The sequence below is a fragment of the Haliotis rubra genome, unplaced genomic scaffold (assembly GCF_003918875.1).
Source record: "Haliotis rubra isolate DU_JTF1 unplaced genomic scaffold, ASM391887v1 Scf51, whole genome shotgun sequence".
Classification (NCBI taxonomy): domain Eukaryota; kingdom Metazoa; phylum Mollusca; class Gastropoda; order Lepetellida; family Haliotidae; genus Haliotis; species Haliotis rubra.
Window position 1 is genome coordinate 2,969,811 of NW_025767202.1, and position 19,115 is coordinate 2,988,925.

The window sequence follows — 19,115 nt, forward strand, 5'->3', positions numbered from 1 at the left end:
CCATAGGTCATTCAAATTTGCAGCACCAACCCTATGGAACAGTCTTCCTACTCCCATAAAAAATGCTTCATCCCTAGAAGCATTCAAATCGGGACTCAAAACCTTCCTCTTCAAAAAAGTCTACAACCTATAACTGTAAAATACTCTCACGGTTATTTTTGGCTAATTGTCATATCTTCTTCTTGAACTCTAGTCACTCTTTTTATATGTAGCGCTTTGAGCATGCTCTGGATGGACTATGGCGCATAAGAAATATCCATTTATTATTATTATATTACCCCAAAAGATGTGGATCCCCAGATTATACCATCATCATCCTCCATCAACGCTAAAGAAAGATCACACCCTTACCCCCACCTCACTCTCAACACCTTATCACTCTCAACACCTTATCACTATCAATACCTTCTCACTATCAATACTACTTTTACGGCTTCGCCTGCTCAAACGTCACATCAACTCTACCCAGACTAGTAAACGGTATTTCCCTTACACCCTCCATCCTTCTTAACCCACCCTCTGCCTCACGTCCGCCATCCTTCTCACCTCAGAATATGCAATGGTGTGTTCCGTAACATCATCAACGTTGACCGTAAACATCTCTCCATTAAGAATAGAGTATTATCACGTATGTATTGATCGCAGTACATCCAGGCATACAGACGCGACTAGTTTACAGAGATACGAGGATATCGCCATAGTGCCTGCTGTAAGTCGTGGATACTGTAAATCTCCACAGCTCTTGTCATATTCCATCAACAAGGGGCAAAGACAGGGTAAGGTAGCAAATCATTTCTCAATCATTTCTCAATCATTTCTCAATCATTTTAGAAATACTTCTAGAAAACAGGAACTTCCAGTTGATAAGTATTACGTTTAACATGGTTCAATTCGTAACAAGTACATATGTCTAACCTATCTTGTTGTGATAGGTGTATTTAACAAGGAACACGCGAGCGGCTGACAACAACCAATCCCTGTTATTCTTCAATAGATGCGTTTGGGCTGGAAAAGAGAAAATAGTTGTAAGGGATAATGTTTCCTACCCTATTGTACCCGCCACTTCTAAACTTGGCTCTTTTTGCCTGAGCCCCTTGTCGAGTGGAGAGGGCGTGTGCCCGGAGAACAGAAGGTCGGTGGTCTGTACCATAGATTAGACCTTTTACTCTATATTGACAAAAAGGACATTAAACAAGAACTGATCAACTCGGAGTCAGTATGTTGTGTCTGAGCTGGGTACTGCGGCATTATATCTCAATATTCGGGTACAAAAGAAACCGCCAATATTCAGACAAGTACAAAACACACCTGATTACACATCTCCATGTGAATGAAAGAATATGGACCAATGTCTCCTCACCCTTTACTGAAAGATAGACAAGAAAACGCTGACCAGAAGAGGAACTATGGGTTTTTTCAGGTCTACATGTTCCGATAAGAAGGTGTGAGAGTCAGTAGCAGGAGTCCAGTACTGTGTTCCGTGATTTTATGTAATAAATAAACCGGTCATTATATGGCATTAGCGTTCCTGAGATGTAATACCCCGACATTTCCAGGATTGTAACTCGTCCCAAGAAAACCATAAAATCCTTAACGTGATCTGATGGCCGGGTTGGCCAACTTGCTTGATGCATGTCATCGTGCCCCGTCTGTATAGTGATGCCAGTCAGTGGTGGTTCTTTCAGACGCCATTGTTTACATACAACCATCCTCTCGCGGGAATATTGCTAATTGTAACCAATAAATCAAGCAAAAAATTGCGATTCATATGCATAAGGAAAAATACTATGACGAGCATACACGTTGCCTTTGAGGATGCTGTATATAGCCTGTATGGAGTATCCATAGTTTCACATGGATGTTGCCAATTAGTCAGTTTTCTTCTTTGAGTTTTTTGAGCTTGTTAGTGAGGGTTTGATTTTTTCCTGCTTGATGCTGTGATAGGCAGTGTCACGAATATGGTCAGGAAGAGCTCTTATAGAGTCTAGTTTAGACACTGAGCTGAGAAGTTCTTTAATTCGGGTTTTGAGGGTCAAGGCCCCTTGAAAATCCGGGTTAGAATGAACCTTCAGTAACCCATGCTTGTCGTAAGAGGCGACTAACGAGATAGGGTGGTCAGGTTCGAGGACTTGGTTGACATGTCATCGTATCGATGCTCATACTATTGATCACTGGATTGTCTGGTAGAGACCTTATTATCTACACACCGCCGCCATATAGCTGGAATATTGCTGAGTGCGGTGTAAAACGAAACTCACTCGCTCACTTACTTGTGGGGTGAAGATATTTCACCTACATAGGCGTGCCAACAGTTACCGGGATACTGTATATAAAAACCGTTACGTTTCTAGACCTGTATGATCTGTATGAATATTACAGCTCAGTGTCTAAACTAGACTCGAAATCAGCTCCTACAGCTCAGCAGTGACGCAGATACACGTCTGTGACCATCCGGTCTGGTGTTCAAACAGCACTGTTTTTCAGACAGTCCAGCAACATCACGGCGGGGAACACCAGAAATGGGCTTCACACATTATACCCTTGTGGGGATTCGAACCCTTGTCTTCGGCGTGACGCTTTGAATAGAGATGCATGACAAACTTTGTGAGACCTTCTCAAGCAGTATCAGGGTCGACACGGTCAGACTATGTTCTAGTTCTCCCATAAGCATGTTCAGTGGTCTGTATCAAATGTTTTCAGTGACATTTCATATGACATTTTAAACTTTGTAACCATGGTAACATAATCGTTCCAAATTCACATTCCTCCACAAGAATTATTAAAACACACCCGTTTTCCGTATGTTCCTCAACAGAACCAGATTATATAGTGTTGTGATGTCATATGTCACATGGCTAATATGACATTAGAGTTTGACAGACGACTTAGAAGTATTTACACCGTGAACAATAGTAATATGCCAATAGTTTGGTTATCGCGGTCGTGTTGAACGTGAGTGGCAGCAAATTGGATGAAGCGCTCATAAACTTTCAAGTGTTCTATTAGTCTCGGGTTCTCCTTCCACGACAGGTCGCAGGTACAAGTGACCGCCATTGGTTGTTTATATTTCAAAATCCTTCCGGCTTACCCACCTGGCAATAACAACCCGTCTGTGAGGATGTCGTCTACAGTTTAATTTACAAGCATACACTTCAGGGACTGCCAACAGACAAGGCAACATAATGCATGTTATCGTGTACCAATGTGCTATTTGTCACAAAAACTGTGTTAGTACTGATGTCTGTTCTACCACGTGCTATCATACAGAAGACGCGTTTTATCCCATACCTGTTGTACGGATGGTCAGGCCGGATGACTTTGTTGGAGCATGTATCCCAGACCGGTGTTCAAGATGTCAATGCCGGGACTGGCTCGTCTAGATTCGATTATCCAGACCGCCATCGTATAGCTGTAAAGTTTGGAGTGAGTGAGTGAGAGTGTGTGAAGACCACCTCTGACACCGGTTATGGATGTGTATACCTGCAAGGCATACAAACATAGTGCATGCTATCGCCAGTCGTGCTGATAGTTGATAAGTGTCACTTGTCAACAGGTTCAATTACATGTGTAGTAGAGACGTTACTGCACTGAGTCTTTAGCGCCCATTAAACATTGATGGTTTTGGCTTGTGAAATGGAAAAGAGTGAGTGAGTGAGAGAGAGAGAATGGTTTTCTCCATTTTTAGCAATATTCCAGCAATATCACGGCGGGAACATCAGAAATGGGCTTCAGATATTGTATCCATGTGGGCAATCAGACCCTGGTCTTCAGCGAACGAGCGGACGCTTTAACCATTCGGCTACTCCATCGCTCCAGATGGAAAAGAACCCCCGCAACGCTATATATTTCTAAGCGCCTTATCTCTGGCAGTAATATCCTATCGTGGCTCAAGGTAGCGAGCAGACTTGGCCCTGACACCATACAATTGATTCTGGTTGGATTCTGCACTACGTTCTCAGTAATCAAATTTCAGATTCTCAAAACGTTTACGTCCGAGTTTCAGATTATTTAAAAGATCATCGAGACAGCGTTCAACAAAACTTTAGTACAACAAAATCGTTTACAGATATTGAATTAAGATTCTTCTGTGGGAAGTAGTCCATCTACATGCTTAGTTTGTGTTGACAGTGCGGATCTGTAATCAATGGACATTGTTGTGTGTTTAAGCGACACTACCCGACGGAAGATAGAGCGCAACACGAAGTCCTTATCCATCGCTACTTCACAGTATGCTTTGTGGGAGTAACTCAAATCATTCCTGAAGCAGCTCTTAGGCGTGCTTGAGATGCGATTTGATGCAATCAGACAACGCACTATGTTTACTCGACCTTCTTAACTTGGCCGATGTGGACTTTAGATCACGTCATGATCGATATAGAAATATACTCTCCCAAAAGGAAACGCATAAGTGATATATATGCATGAAATTTCACATATGTGTCAAAATTAACGTTTGATTGTTATAATTACGCCGTTATAATGCTGGTTTATGCATAGTGCAAAAACGCACCTTCGAAAGTTTAATGCACGTTTACGTTAATGGCGAGCAGGGACATTGCCCGTATAAGGCCGTTTTGCTTTTAGAAGATCATTGGCATTTTTGTAGCGAACTGAAGAACATTGTTATACCGCGACTTATTACTGTAAATCGAAACATTAACATTGGACGTCTGGAGACTGGGCAGTCTCAGTCTGCCGTTGCAGAGTCTCAATCTACCGTTGCAGAGTCTCAATCTGCCGTTGCACATCACCTCAATGTCCGCCACAGCACCATCAGTTCTTCATGAGACCGATATCAACAAACTAATTCCACGCAAGGTCGGCCTCGAAGTGGTAGACCTCGGAATACCACTGCACCATATCCTACCCACAGGTAATCGTACTTTACCTCCCTGGCAATTCAACTGCTATTCGGTACAGAGACGAAAATTAAGGATTCACAATCATGGTTCCGATCATTGACCGCCAGAGGGAGCTGTTCCAGCAAGATGATACCAAGATGACAACGTTATGAATACACAATGTTTATGTTCCATCCGATCTTGAAACGGTTTATCACGTTGCTTTGTAGCTCTTAATTGATCAGGACAGTTGAGTGATCTCATCAATCAAATCAATCTATAGTTTGGATGAAGAGATATTTACAAAAAACCGGGTCCACATGCATTTCATGCCAAACTATATATGCCAGCACGTAATAGGCTTCAGACCTGCTATATGTTCTTTATTCCTCCAGAGGAGAGTTACACCAGAAATCACGAGAATGTGAGAGAATATACGATTTCAAAAATGCGAGAATGCGGGAGTGTATACAATTTCAGAAATGCGAGAATCCGATATAATGTACAATTTCGAGAATTCGAGAGCATATACAATTACAGAAATGCGAGAATGCGAAGTGTGCAAGCATGCAAGTTTGTGTTCACAATCCAGTGGTTTGCTGTATCATCAATCACATTCTGAATAGTCCATTGATCACCATCGGAGCATAAATGTCATCGTCACCTCTGTTTAGAGATACTGGAGGTCTGCAGGATAACAGGCAGCAAACAAGATCCACATCATTCATGGTGAAGCTTCACACACAGGTCTATTGTATGTATGTATGTATGTATGTATGTATGTATGTATGTATGTATGTATGTATGTATGTATGTATGTATGTGTGTGTGTGTGTGTGTGTGTGTGTGTGTGTGTGTGTGTATGTATGTATGTATGTATGTATGTATGTATGTGTGTGTGTGTGTATGTGTGTGTGTGTATGTATGTATGTATGTATGTATATATGTATGTATGTTGGCTCTCTCTATGTATGTATGTATGTATGTATGTATGTATGTATGTATGTATGTATGTATGTTGGCTCTATGTATGTATGTATGTATGCATGCATGTATGTTGGCTCTATGTATGTATGTATGTATGCATGCATGCATGCATGTATGCACGGACCATTCTAGGTCTTCAAGGGTTAAAATTTCAGTTCTTCTCAAGTTCGACCATAGTTCACACCCCAACAGCTCTTTTGGCAAGCACATTGTTCTCAACACCCTAGCGCTTGTCAACGGGTTTAGGCCTCTGTCGTCGTACCCTGACCTCTGTAGCCCAAACATTGATGCTTTCAGCTTTGTGCAGGCACTGATGGTTCTATCCCAGAAATCCATGGTACAACGAAGGTCAATCCCGACGTGTTTTATGCTTGATGTAGTTGGTATCTCTTTACCATATAGGAGAATTCTGCAATTTGGTTCTCCCCCTCTTTTGGAAAACAATTTGATGTTACATTTTGCTGCTGAAAACACAAAACGCCATTGTGGACCGAACATTTTTCGCATATTCACCATTTCCCGTATGTGTGAAGTAACCGGGCTAAGAAGACTGATGCCAGTGGACCTCGTTACTTCGTAGATCAAACTGGATGACGACGAAAATGTTATGAATACACAAGACCGTTGTTTATCTTCCATCCGACCTTGAACCGGTTTATCACGTCGTCTTGTTGGCTCTTAATTGATCAGGAAAGATGATTGATCTCATCAATCAAATGAGTCAATCTATATGCCAGCACTTAATAGGCTACAGACCTGTAGTTAATTTCACGTATGTGTTGCGCACAATTTACTAATTTCGTTCTATACACAAGAAAATAATCAAAGATTTACAAAATATGCTATTTTGTTCATATTTACAAAGATTAAGCGACCACACAAAACCGAAATCATGTCATATTTTAGTGATACATATTGCATAACAAAACAATGTGATTGCAACTGAAGGACCAAGCTGTAGTTTAGCATCTTCCATTTATGCGTTACATTAATGCCACGGCGAGAAAAAATAACAAATATTTGGCCCCAATATATTTTCTAATGTTTAGATAATTGTTGCTGCAATATTGACCCACTTTATGGATAACTACTTCTGGTGTTTCGTGAGAGCGACGTTGCGCCACAGATTCTTGTACCGTTGTCATGCTTGACAAGTTGGTATCCATAACGTTAGTCAATATTGTACTTCCCAACTTCTCAAATGCCACTCAAAGAAGTTGATTTGTAAAGTTTCTGTCTCTTTGCAGTTCTATACTATAGCTTCATTCGCCTACCTTTTTGTGCTATCTTTCAAAATTGATATTGACTATGTGATAAGAACGATGGTATATTTACCACTAGTATGGCTGGCATTTTCCAAAGACCGTTCCAAGTGTACATTTCAGCTGTTTTCACCAGTTCTGAATGTATGTCTAGTCATTGATCGTATAAATACAAACAGCTAAGTAACATGGATGTAATAAAGGTTGTACCAGACCCACGGGCTGACAGAACACGGTTTATTACATGTGAACTTGCCAGAACGTAATAGGGCTATTGTAGTGGAATACATTCTCTATTAACACCTATCACAAGGGACAGGTCGTTTGGGTTTGTGCTCAGGGACGGTGTTGTACAATTTGTGTATTCGCGAAATATCATTAAAAGAACTGTCACTTTAATCCCGTGATGTCTTTGTTCTTTGGCATTCATGAACTTGTCATAGATAGAAAATGGGTTATAATGAAGCATACAACGTCATAGATGACAGCTTCTTGTGTTTTGCATAGAATACGATGTTAGACACGTTTCGGTGTCGACTCTTACACTTTTATCAAGCTATCAGCTATTCGATATGTTGAAGCTGCATACGATAGCATGAACAATCTACATATCATACTGAATTACCGCCGCCATAAAGGTGGAATTTTGCCGTGTGCGGCAATATTAAACTCACCCACTCACCCACTATACTGGATTGTTTTAATCCCCGTATTTCAGAACAATATCTCCGTTAGTTGGAACATAACAAATCTTTAGGAATGACCTGAAACTTATATCACCAGGAATTTGAACTTTTTCATCATACCAGAGAGAGAGATGCTTCCGTAGTGTGCATAGACCAACAGAGAAGTGAACAGCAACACTTATCTTGCCTCACACATAAATGTCGTTTTCTCGGTGCCCATGGGCTGGTGTACCCTTCGGGCTCAGGGAACATAAACAAACATCGAGGGTATATCAGCCCATGTCCTCCTCGAGACCAGTAAACAACTTATAATATATTCTCCGGTACATTCAACGTCTCTCGCCCGAATAAACACTTTCTGACAAGTCAACAACTATTTTTTAAATATAAGAATTTTAGGTTTGACTCCACTATCAATAAGTTTCGATTATCAGTCATTTTGTAGGATAGTTTGTCCGTCACCCACTGTGCTTTACAAATTAGGACAGGATTTATCTCCTTACACGTAATAAAGGAAAGACTTGAATCGCTGGATGTTATTGAAAACCTCTTGTGCAGCTTTTATGGCTTTCTTATATTAAATATTTGATGAAAAGAGAAAATATTGACGGACTGTACACATCCTTGGCGCACAATGTCCAAGACAACACACAATACACCTTTGTCTTGTACAGATGTTTTATCAGGGATGATCACATGCCAGCGAGGATCAGTGTATGACAACAAAGCACACCCAGCACAGACAGACAAGGAGCCCAGCGTGAATAACCAGCAGCACCACAACCATCAGTAATACCACATTAATCATGACGCCAGTCGTCTTCTTTTTGCATTAATCACAACAGAGGAGTATGACATCAAAATCGCAATACTTTATGCAGAAATGATATTCATGAGCTTGAATAAATTATGTCATTAATCCCTTGAATTCTGTTCTGATTAGTGGTATTTATGGTGGTATTTGGGTTACGGTTGCGCCGACCACAAACAAAAATCAATGAAATAGAAACAATAGTATTCTTATTGGTTTGCTTATAAAAGCTGAACCAGGAAAAGAAAGTTAGTTATAGAATACACCACAAATATACAAACACAAATTGTTCTCATGGCTGATGTGCTCTTTGGGACCAATGAAACGTGCACACGGTTTGTGACAGGCCAGTTCTATTTATAGCTGTACTTATAGAGGAGACGCGCTTCTTCCACTGTTGTGAAAGGCCATATGTTCGACACTGGAAATATTTACTGTATGTTCTTTAGTATAGTGTACACATCCTTAGAGGAAGTGCAGTAGTTTGGAGAGAGAAAAGATGTTTCGAGTTTCACTGGCAGTTAATACCCACATCGTACCACCTCATTTGGTTGTTTCGCTAGGCATTGTTTCACGCAGAGCTGAAAACTGCAGTGTGTATTTCCTCGAAAACAGAGCCATTTTCGAGCTCTCATTGTTGACATTTCACAACTCTTGGCGGATAATCGAACATGCTATCCCTTCCAAGGTTTCATGCAAGACGTGATCAAAAGTTGTAATTTTTGTTGATGACAGGGGCCATCGGTGGGGCAGAACACTATTTGATAATGATTTATTAACACAGCACCATGATATAGTCGGAATCGTACAATTGTTTTGTTGTACAAGAAATGCATCCATTGCCTTAACCATTATCGATTCCTAGTATATCTGAAACTGTCGTGTGTGTACAGATTTACATCGAGGAAATGAACTCACATTTCCTTAATCATTCCAGACTTTAATCCTTTTATATCGTATTCTTTTTTATCAGGAGCATTGTTGTGATGTTATTATAGAAACGGATTTAATCTGCCCGAGGAGCTGGTCGTCCCATCTGTAGGTGTTGAACATTTGTTTCTGGTATATACTTTCCATACAGAGTCGGTGATATAAACCTAGAGTCATCCAGTGATGGGGACCCGCGAGTATACGGGTTCGAACTGTCTTCAGCAGCCCAGAAGCGACTAACAGAATCGGGTGGTCAGGCTGGCTGACTATGTTGACACATGTCTTGGTAGATCGATACTCTTGATGACAGTCACTGGATTGTCTGCACCAGACTAGATTGTTTACAGACCCCTGTCATATAGCTGGAATATTGCTGACTACGCCGTTAACAAACAAGTACAGTCCAGTGATGTAGAACTCCATCAACAGAACATGCTTGCGGTTTGCTGCTATGCGGAATCAACGAAATAGGAAACAGGGGTGTGGTGGCAAAAGATGTGATGACGTGCTGCCCGGATGAATGATTCAGAGACTCCCAATTCGGCTAAGTGAGGGACACTGACAGCTGCGCTTTGGTTGTCCCAGTGGTCCTGCCCATATCATCACAGGTCCCACCCCCTCCCACCTAAATACCCATCCCCTTAAATCTATCATGCTGTTGACGTTGCACGACGTCCGTTACGACGCGTCCATGTACTTTACTCGCTGCGCAGTAGACAGTAAACTCAAACATGACCATTCTTGAAAATCATTTCTACTTCCAAGAAAGCTGGAATTCGAATTTCTCGACAAAATTGATAAAGCCAAATAGGCACCAGAGTCAGACCCCCGGTGGCTCCTCAACACATGTAGCTGGTATGGAAAGCTGGAGACGAGGGATTGATTAACATGGAACCATTTACTGTCGTTGTCCCGGCTCATGGTAGACGTATCACGCACGCTATTGACGGATAGTTCAGTTTTACACATTCTATGTAACCACTACAATCTCTGACAACTGGGGAGGGGTCGATCGGGCAAGGGACGAAACGGTCGTTTTGTTGTGTAGCCACTCAATAAAAAACCTAATATGAATTAGAAATACATAGCCATGTTCATTGTTTTAGATGATTCTGAAGTACAAGATTGGGAGCCTTTTAGATTGAGAGACAAGGCTAGTCTGAAAATTCTTGGCTTATTCCGGAATAATCCAGTGCAGTCTGTCGACTGATCCAGGGAGTTAGAACAGGTTCTGGAAGCGTTTCATACACCAAGGAGTCATGCCTCAGTCATCTCACATTTCATTAATTTTCATTTTGCAAGAAGACCGCAAGTTGTTCGAAGGTCACAGTTCGACCACAATCCGCTGTCTTTGTCGATTAGGGAAGTGTGATCGCTGGTGCAGCAAGGTGAATATTGCCATCACTGTATTTATTGCTACAACCACGGCTTTCACGTTCTATTGCCATTGGATTTGTTCTGCCATTAAATTTGTATTGCCACTCGTTTTTGTGCTGCTATTGCAGTTTCATTGTTAACACCTGTATTGATCTATAATTTAAACTTAGTTAAATTCAGAAAACAATTGTTAACTAAATCACATTTCACACGGAATTGTTTTACGAACTGATTTCCAATTAAATTATTTGTTTTATTTGTATTAAACACATAACAACAGGAAGTAGTATTACATCGTTCCGGCATCACTGGCTGGATCTTTCTTCTTGCTGAAGGGACGGTGGAGTAGCTTAGTGGCAAAAGCTCTCGTCCGTCACGCTGAAGACCCGGGTTCGATTCCACACATGGGTACAATGTATGAGGCCATTTCTGGTGTCCACCGCCGTGATATTGCAAGATATTGCTAAAACAGGCTGAAAACCATACTCACTCACTCACTCACTCACTCACTCACTCACTCACTCACTCACTCACTCACTCTTCCTGCTGAAACACTGGTGGTAGTGTTTGATTTATCAATCTTTACTTTTGATGCAATGTCTGGATATAATATTGGAAAATACCGAAATGTAATTATATAACAATGGCGTGTAAACTACAAGTTACAAGGGTGTACTTTAGAAAACATTTATACAATAGAACATTGATATTAGCGTGGATCTATTAAAACGCTGCACTACATATAATGCACTAAGCAGCCAAGATTGATGTGGGAGATATCATTGAATTTCAGCAAAGGTTAGCCCCAAATCCGATTCCTATTGCAACAATTTTGACTAAAATCGGAACTTTCAATACATTCACTGGAAAATATTCATCTTTACATGATTTCAGAAACATGTCGTTATTATTACGACGGAATATAAACTTGTCCACCCCAATCGATATTTGAGTACGGTGGTTCAATGCTCCAAACACAATTAATCGTTTTTGATCAATTTTGCAACTGACATATTGGAGATGTTTTGTTGTATTGTTATCGCTGTCGGTGGGAAGTACAGTCAGTTGTTAATGTGTGACCTTCATCTTCAAACTGCTTCACTGTGTCAACGCATGGTATATGGTCGACTGGGGAACCAGCTCATAGTTATACGTACACTCCGTTGACAAAGACGAATGATAGGTTGAGTTCAAACTTAGTTGGTTACACAAGACATGACATAAACAAGTATACATGGATGAGGTGAGCGGAGTTCCGGCTCAACCCCAAGGCGTTTCCTACTAGCGGCATTATCCTGCTCGTGGTCGTCCCTACACAGACAGTCGGAATACCGGACTCCTTGACAATATAGATGTGAGCATATATAGATGGTCAGGCGACGACTCAACAATGGACAGATAGAGAAACAATAGCTCATCCTTGAACCAGTTGATGTGATGCCAGACAAGGTCAAGGGGGATGACCAATTAAGACTATAAATGTCTCATACAGTACGACTCGTAATTAATGAAAGTGGCAGAATGGTACAGGGTGGCTGCACTGCGGTAGTAACAAGGATTAAGAATGCAGATAAAATACTTCCAATTAAGTCTCACGTGGCTTGGCTACACATGTTTGGGTATTTAGAAATATTTGGACGATGGTTGTCCTGAATTAGACGTTATAACAACTGTTTCAGCAGATTTATCAAAACGTTTGACTAGTATCAGCACTGGTTTTCGGATATGTGTTCGTAATGCTATGGCTGTCGCTACCGTTATGACGTTTGCTCTCGGATGGGTCTGTCAGGAAGGAATAGGAGATGGTTTATCAATGGTTTGGGCATTTTCTGTTGAGAGGCTGTGGCAGTATAAACTGCTCCCACTTTGTGTGACGTCTTTGATGGATGAACCTGCATAGAGTTACGTCCCCTTGATCACGCATGCAGTGTTGCTAACTTCTCACATATATTCTTGTCTATGTTTGTATATTTCAGTAAAGATATGTACGTGTTGCAGATGGTGAGGAACACAATAGCCCTGTTCATATCAGCTGTTGCATGTAAGTAGTCTGTATGATGTAAGTGTGAACGGTTTCACGTGTTAATGTCTATTCAAAACCATTTTATGGGTAGATAGTGGTAATTCATAGTGCGAATTATGTTCTGTTAATGCCATTGTATCGTATCCTGTTAAAATCATGCTCGCTGACAGGTTCATTGCCTGTCATATTTCAAATACCGCAGATCAATGCTCATGATATTAATCATTGGACTTCTGCTCCAGAGGCGATTATTTAGGTGGAATATTGCAATGTGCCGTGTTACACAACAACTATGTATGAAGTTGGGACATGAGCTGGGTTTCATTGTAAACTGTAAAACGACACCCACATCGTCTACAACAAATGAAAGCTGCTTATTCCTGCAGGCAGTACAACTTGGAACACTGTTGGATAGATATCAGTGTCTCTCATTCTGCGGTGCCTCACCAGACAACATACACATCTGCCAAATGGTCTTCTCATTTTTCTACCGAATGCCTTCTGGAACAATGTTGCAACACAGAATTACCCCCATAAATATCATATTCCACAATTATGTCCAATTTGTAACGTTTTGTAGCCCCTAAACGTTTACAAACCACATATTTCATTGTATCCATTTATTTACATAATTGAATCACTAGATTCATGTACATAACATATTACGTTATTGAAACCGTAGATGTGTTCTTTTAAATATTGCGAAACTGACGTTTTTAATCGTGAGAAACACAGGCGAGGATGTTCGTGTTTGACTGCATCCTCTTGCACTGAAACCATCACTACGACCCAACCTCGTGAACATAACGAGGAAACCAATTCCTCGCTGAGCTCCAGATTTGTCGTTTGACAGACAATCTATGAATTTAGCTCAGTTCAGGCATCTATTACACATAACCTTTCAAGTTGTGTTGGTTGGGTGTTTAACACCGCCAGACCAGATCAGACAATCCAGTGATTAATATCATGAGCATCGATCTACGCTATTGGTATACGGTGACATGTGTCAACCAAGTCAGCGAGACTGACCATCCGATATCCCGTCAGTCGCCTCTTACGACAAGCAAGAGTTGTTGAAGACCAGTTCTAAGGAATTGGCTAGTTGTTCGTTGATTACTGAACAATTTTAATTGCCATGGTCCATGGGTTTATGGACAACATATCTCCCGCACCGTTTATCGTGTTGGTACGATTTGACGTCCTGTATTTAAGGTAGATATACTAGATTGCGATGACATTGTGACTGACTTGATTAAGTCTGACTGACTGAGTTTGGTTTTACGCCGCTTTTAGCAATATTCCAGCAATATCACGGCGGGGGACACCAGAAATGGGCTTCACACATTGTACCCATGTGGGGATTCGAACCCGGGTCTTCGGCGTGACGAGCCAAAGCTTTAACCACTAGGCTACCCCACAGCCCCTTGATTAAGTATTTGCATATTCGTATTACTGAGGTGTGTCAGAAAACTATGATCGTGTGTTCGAATCCCGCTTATGTGTCTAGGTTTGTCTATACCACCCCCGTGCTCTTCCTTGGTTACAGCCACGTGGTACAAACCTTCACGTCTATAGTAGGCTGACACGCCTTCACATAAAGTACACAGGGGTTTTAAACCTCACTCACTCACTCATTGGAATTTCAGGGGTGCAGAGCGACAGTCTGATGGGCAAACACTACTACATGTATCAGGACTTTAGGACATGGAACGAAGCACGGACAATATGCGAGGACATTGGAGGACGCCTGGCCCAGATAGACAATCAGCAAACACTGGATGGTCTTCTTGCCTATGCTAAGACTAATCAATGGAAGGACGTCGTGTACGACAATTAACCTATTTTTGATAAACTACATGCACACGACTTCTGGTTATGCTTCCAATTTTTTTAATTGCATCACATAGTATATCATTATTATTAATGCAAACTATCTTATTATCAAAATCTTTGAATGTGAAATACATTAGCGATTAATGCTGATTTCTCTGTTGATAAAGTGTTAACTGTTTGTTCCTTGAATCACAGGGGCTTGTAATGCAAAGATATATATAGTGCCACTGACGGGGTTAAAATACTGTATACAAAGGAATGGTTGTGACGAGGTCTCTTAACAAAGGATCATGTGTTACTTGATTACAGAATAAGAAAAATGGGCACTCTAAGTTAGCATCGGTCGGTACAGTACTCTCTCTCTCTCTCTCTCTCTCTCTCTCTCTCTCTCTCTCTCTCTCTCTCTCTCTCTCTCTCTCTCTCTCTCTCTCTCTCTCTCTCTCTCTCTCTCTCTCTCTCTCTCTCTCTCTCTCTCTCTCTCTCTCTCTCTCTCTCTCTCTCTCTCTCTCTCTCTCTCTCTCTCTCTCTCTCTCTCTCTCTCTCTCTCTCTCTCTCTGTAGTTGTCTAGACAATACTTAATGTGTTCATTTATCCATCCACTAGTGAGGTTAGAGCTATTTATCCCGTGCCATCATATCATGATTGTGTACATTGTGTCTGTTCATCTGTGACTCAAGGCTTGGACATTTCTGGATTGGACTGAACCGAGTGGATCAAGAACAAGGTTACCGCTGGGATCACTGTGAGGGTTTGGATCATCCGTCCTTTACATTCTGGGACGCCTCCAATTCCCAGGACGCCACCAAACATTGTGTGTATGCAGAAAGGGACACCTTGAGGTGGTTCAACGAAGTCTGTGACAGTAGCAGCTACCAGTATCTGTGCCAGAAGGAGGGAGGTAAGTAACCGGAAACCAGGGCTTCACGAAGTAAGGTTGTGACCGTACACTAACATTAACCTTAGATAGTGAGTCGCTGGGCCTCATGACAGGAATCTAATTTACATTAACATGGAATAACTTCGTTAGTTTTTGACATCAGCATATTCTTACATTGTAACGCCAAACCGGTTTACATCAACAGTATCGCCAAATCGCTTTTCATCAGCACTGACTGACACAAAATTACTCTTCATCAGCACAGAGTAACGCCAAATCGCTGTACATCAACACTGAGTAACACAAAACCACTTTTCATCAACACTGACTACCACCAAAACGTTTTAACGTATTTACCTACACTGACTTACCTCGAAACCCCTTGGACCAAGTTTTGATCTTTTACGTATAAACTGCTTCGGTTTGTTCTACGTCATACTGAATACTGAAGCATTTCCTCGTGGTAGCTTAAGAAGCACTTGATGCGCCTTTGTGTTTGTTGGTTCCAGGTCCTTGTACATACACAGAGTTCAGTGGGGCGTGTTTGGGGTCCGGCCATGACGAGACTTCTGTCGTTGCTGATGTTGATGTCGCTCAATGTGAAGACTTGTGTAGTAGCACACTAGAAGATGAGCTAGCATGTTGGATGTACAGCTACGAAAGTCCCAACTGTACGCTGTATTTCGACGACAACCCGTGGGCATGTTCAAAACCGCCAACAAACACTACAGCCAAGACACGGGCCTGCTTCACATGTATGTATCATTGCTCACTTTGCTATCTCCATATCATATACTCGTTGGAGAGTGCTGGGTCTCCCCCTTCTGCTCAATCTGAGATATGTCATGTTTTTGTTTTCTTCACAATTCCGAAACAAACGCTTGATTAGTCTGTGAACATGGTCAGGCACCATTGGCGTTCTTGGCGTTGCCTTCGCCCACCCCCATTGCCTTCTGTGGTACACTGTCTGGGCCACAACCTTCCCCAGACGTCTTGGTTTCAGGCGCTCTGTAAGCACGGATGTTAAATTCGCCTTCCCCATATGATAGGGAATTATCTTGATAATCTTGATCGTTCTGCTTGACCTGTGGCGTCAAGGTCGCCATGCAACCCCACTTGGTTGACGGTACTTGTCTAACAATCGAGAAATTACACTTGTTGAATTTGTTAGTTTGTTGATATCCATGCCTCTATGTTATTACTGTGGTGCACTTCAATATCGTCTGTGTATTCTCGTTTCTGTCGACAGTTCAATCATTGACCTCGTCCTCAAGCGTCAGCGACTCCAACTCTAAACCAAATATCAACTGCGACTTATACACAACCCAAGCTTCAGATACTTCAACATCAAGGACAACCTCACCTCCTACCACAGCAACTAGCCCCACTACCCCGGACACTGCGAGCGTCACCATGGCAACTGATGCCACCGCCAAGGACATTGCAAGCATCACCATGGCAACTGACGCCTCCACTAAGGACACTGCAAGTATCACCAAGGCAATTGATCCCACTATTCCGGACTCTGAAAGCGGCTCCATGGCAACGGATGCCACTACCCTGGACACTGCAAGTACCACCATGGCAACTCTTAACACTACCCTAGACTCTGCAAGCGTTACTATGGCAGCTGATGCTACACCCCAAGACACGTTAAATATCACCGTGGCAACTACACCAGCAAGCACGCCTACCACTGTTATTACCACACAAGCGTCGTTGTCCACAGCAACGCTCATCGCACCCTCCACTACACAAAATGTAACAACTTCATCCACGTCATCTTCACAAACGACCATTCGTTCAACAACTGCCACTACGACTTTCGGTGGAAGTAAGTCGAAATTACATCAGCAGATAATCAATATATTCATGTAAATTATACCTAAAATACTTTCATCTTTACGATAATCTGACATCAGAATTCATGTCCTTCAAACCATAAACATCCAGCATGTAACACAGGGGGCTTTCACAACATTTACTTTTGTCTTTTGAAATCCTTTCTATTTTAGTTCTCAGATATGATGATGTGTAAATAGAAATGTGGTATGATCATATGCTTTCAGATTCCTCTGGAAACAGCGACACTTGTCCCTGTTTGGTCTGCGTTGTGGCAAAAAATACGACAGAGATACAGAATATTGTGGACGCAATTTTACGGCTCCTGAAAATGGACAAGTCGAAGCTGTCAGCCACCAGGAGGAAACTGAATTCAGAACCTGACGACAGACCCTCAGCACAGGCCTTTGGCTACTCGGGAATACTCTTCATCGTCATCACAGTCAGTTTCTTTGTCCTTGTTGATCTGATACGACTCTGTCAGTATATCGCTGACACAAAGGTGGGCAAGACTGATGAAGGACAGCGATGAGTGGAGAGTTAAACCGCAAGCTCAACACTTTGTAGATTGAGAGTCGATGATGAGGTAACTGACTAGATGACGTGCCTCCTGAATTTTTTTGCGTCTGCCCTGCAGGGACGGATCGAACGGTTAGGAAAGTCTGACAATTACCAGACATGAAATCTTACCTCATCCTCAATAATCTCCAGGGTATACGTTCCGATAAATCTCCACTAGTACCCCGATACTTGTATTGGTGTCTCCCCATTAGTTGGACACTTGAAAAACGCCAATTACATGGTCGAGTAGACAAACTTGGAAAGGCTGTTACCCATTGGGGAAAAGGACTTATCCAACTGTTACACCATTAGTCAGACATAATGAGACAATTGAGATTTGAGACCAGTTTAATTATCTTATAGCATCTTTTGTCATTTTCATAATATTTGTTACTTTTGCACAATATCACATGCATATAAGTAAAATTGTCACATTTTCTAGCACTACTGGCACAGTATTGAGTTACAAAGTCAAATTCAGTCAAGCTTCACAAGCTTTCCAACAGCATCCAAATACTGCATTGGAGTCTTGCTTCCTTGCTCCAACTGCTCTCTACATCGGCCAAGTCAGTGGTTGATCTCCCTGTAAACCTTCTTCTGTGGTGGAGGAACTGCACCGAAGTCGATCTGGTCAATCTTCAACTTTGTCGGCCTTCTCTATTTTCTTGAGAATCTCGATCAGTCTGACGAGTCGGGTGACGACTCGAGAGGCTGACATTCAGACGGCTGTTAAATCCCTGAGGGCAGTTGTTGGTCCTCGGGCCGAAGGTCTCATGATGGTTCCACAAGGTCAGTCTGCCTCAACAGAGAATCATCATCCATGGTGAGGAACTGTCTCCAACAGTTGTGCACGTCCCTGTATATGTCTTTACAGTGTACGCAAGTCGTCCTCGTCTTGTTTTTGTGGTATACATAGCGATCAAAGAGCACCTGAATCGTGCCTCTCTGCGATGTGATGAACTCTATTTTCTCTAAACCTGCCATTAATGTGCAGTACAGACATTTTGGGAAACACATATACATTGTCAGGTAAACACATATACATTGTCAGGTAAACACATATACATTGTCAGGTAAACACATAT

The 19,115-nt window shown here is 41.8% G+C and overlaps 1 protein-coding gene across 1 annotated transcript; it reads left to right on the top strand.

The window, feature by feature from the left end:
* The first annotated feature begins 525 nt into the window (after positions 1–525).
* LOC124292230 (mucin-5AC-like) lies at positions 526–18,119 on the top strand. The gene is made up of 7 exons (XM_046729283.1): positions 526–781; positions 12,893–12,935; positions 14,564–14,741; positions 15,428–15,648; positions 16,137–16,382; positions 16,877–17,461; positions 17,697–18,119. The coding sequence occupies exons 1-7, from the start codon at positions 560–562 to the stop codon at positions 17,999–18,001; spliced, it is 1,800 nt and encodes a 599-aa protein (XP_046585239.1). The 5' UTR covers positions 526–559; the 3' UTR covers positions 18,002–18,119.
* The last annotated feature ends 996 nt before the right edge of the window (positions 18,120–19,115 follow it).

Bases quoted from the DNA above. Each gene is read 5' to 3' on its own strand.
- LOC124292230 (XM_046729283.1), top strand. From the start codon at position 560: ATGGTGTGTTCCGTAACATCATCAACGTTGACCGTAAACATCTCTCCA. The intron at 12,936-14,563 runs GTAAGTAGTCTG...TTGGAATTTCAG, and splicing joins GTTCATATCAGCTGTTGCAT to GGGTGCAGAGCGACAGTCTG. The intron at 17,462-17,696 runs GTAAGTCGAAAT...ATATGCTTTCAG, and splicing joins CACTACGACTTTCGGTGGAA to ATTCCTCTGGAAACAGCGAC.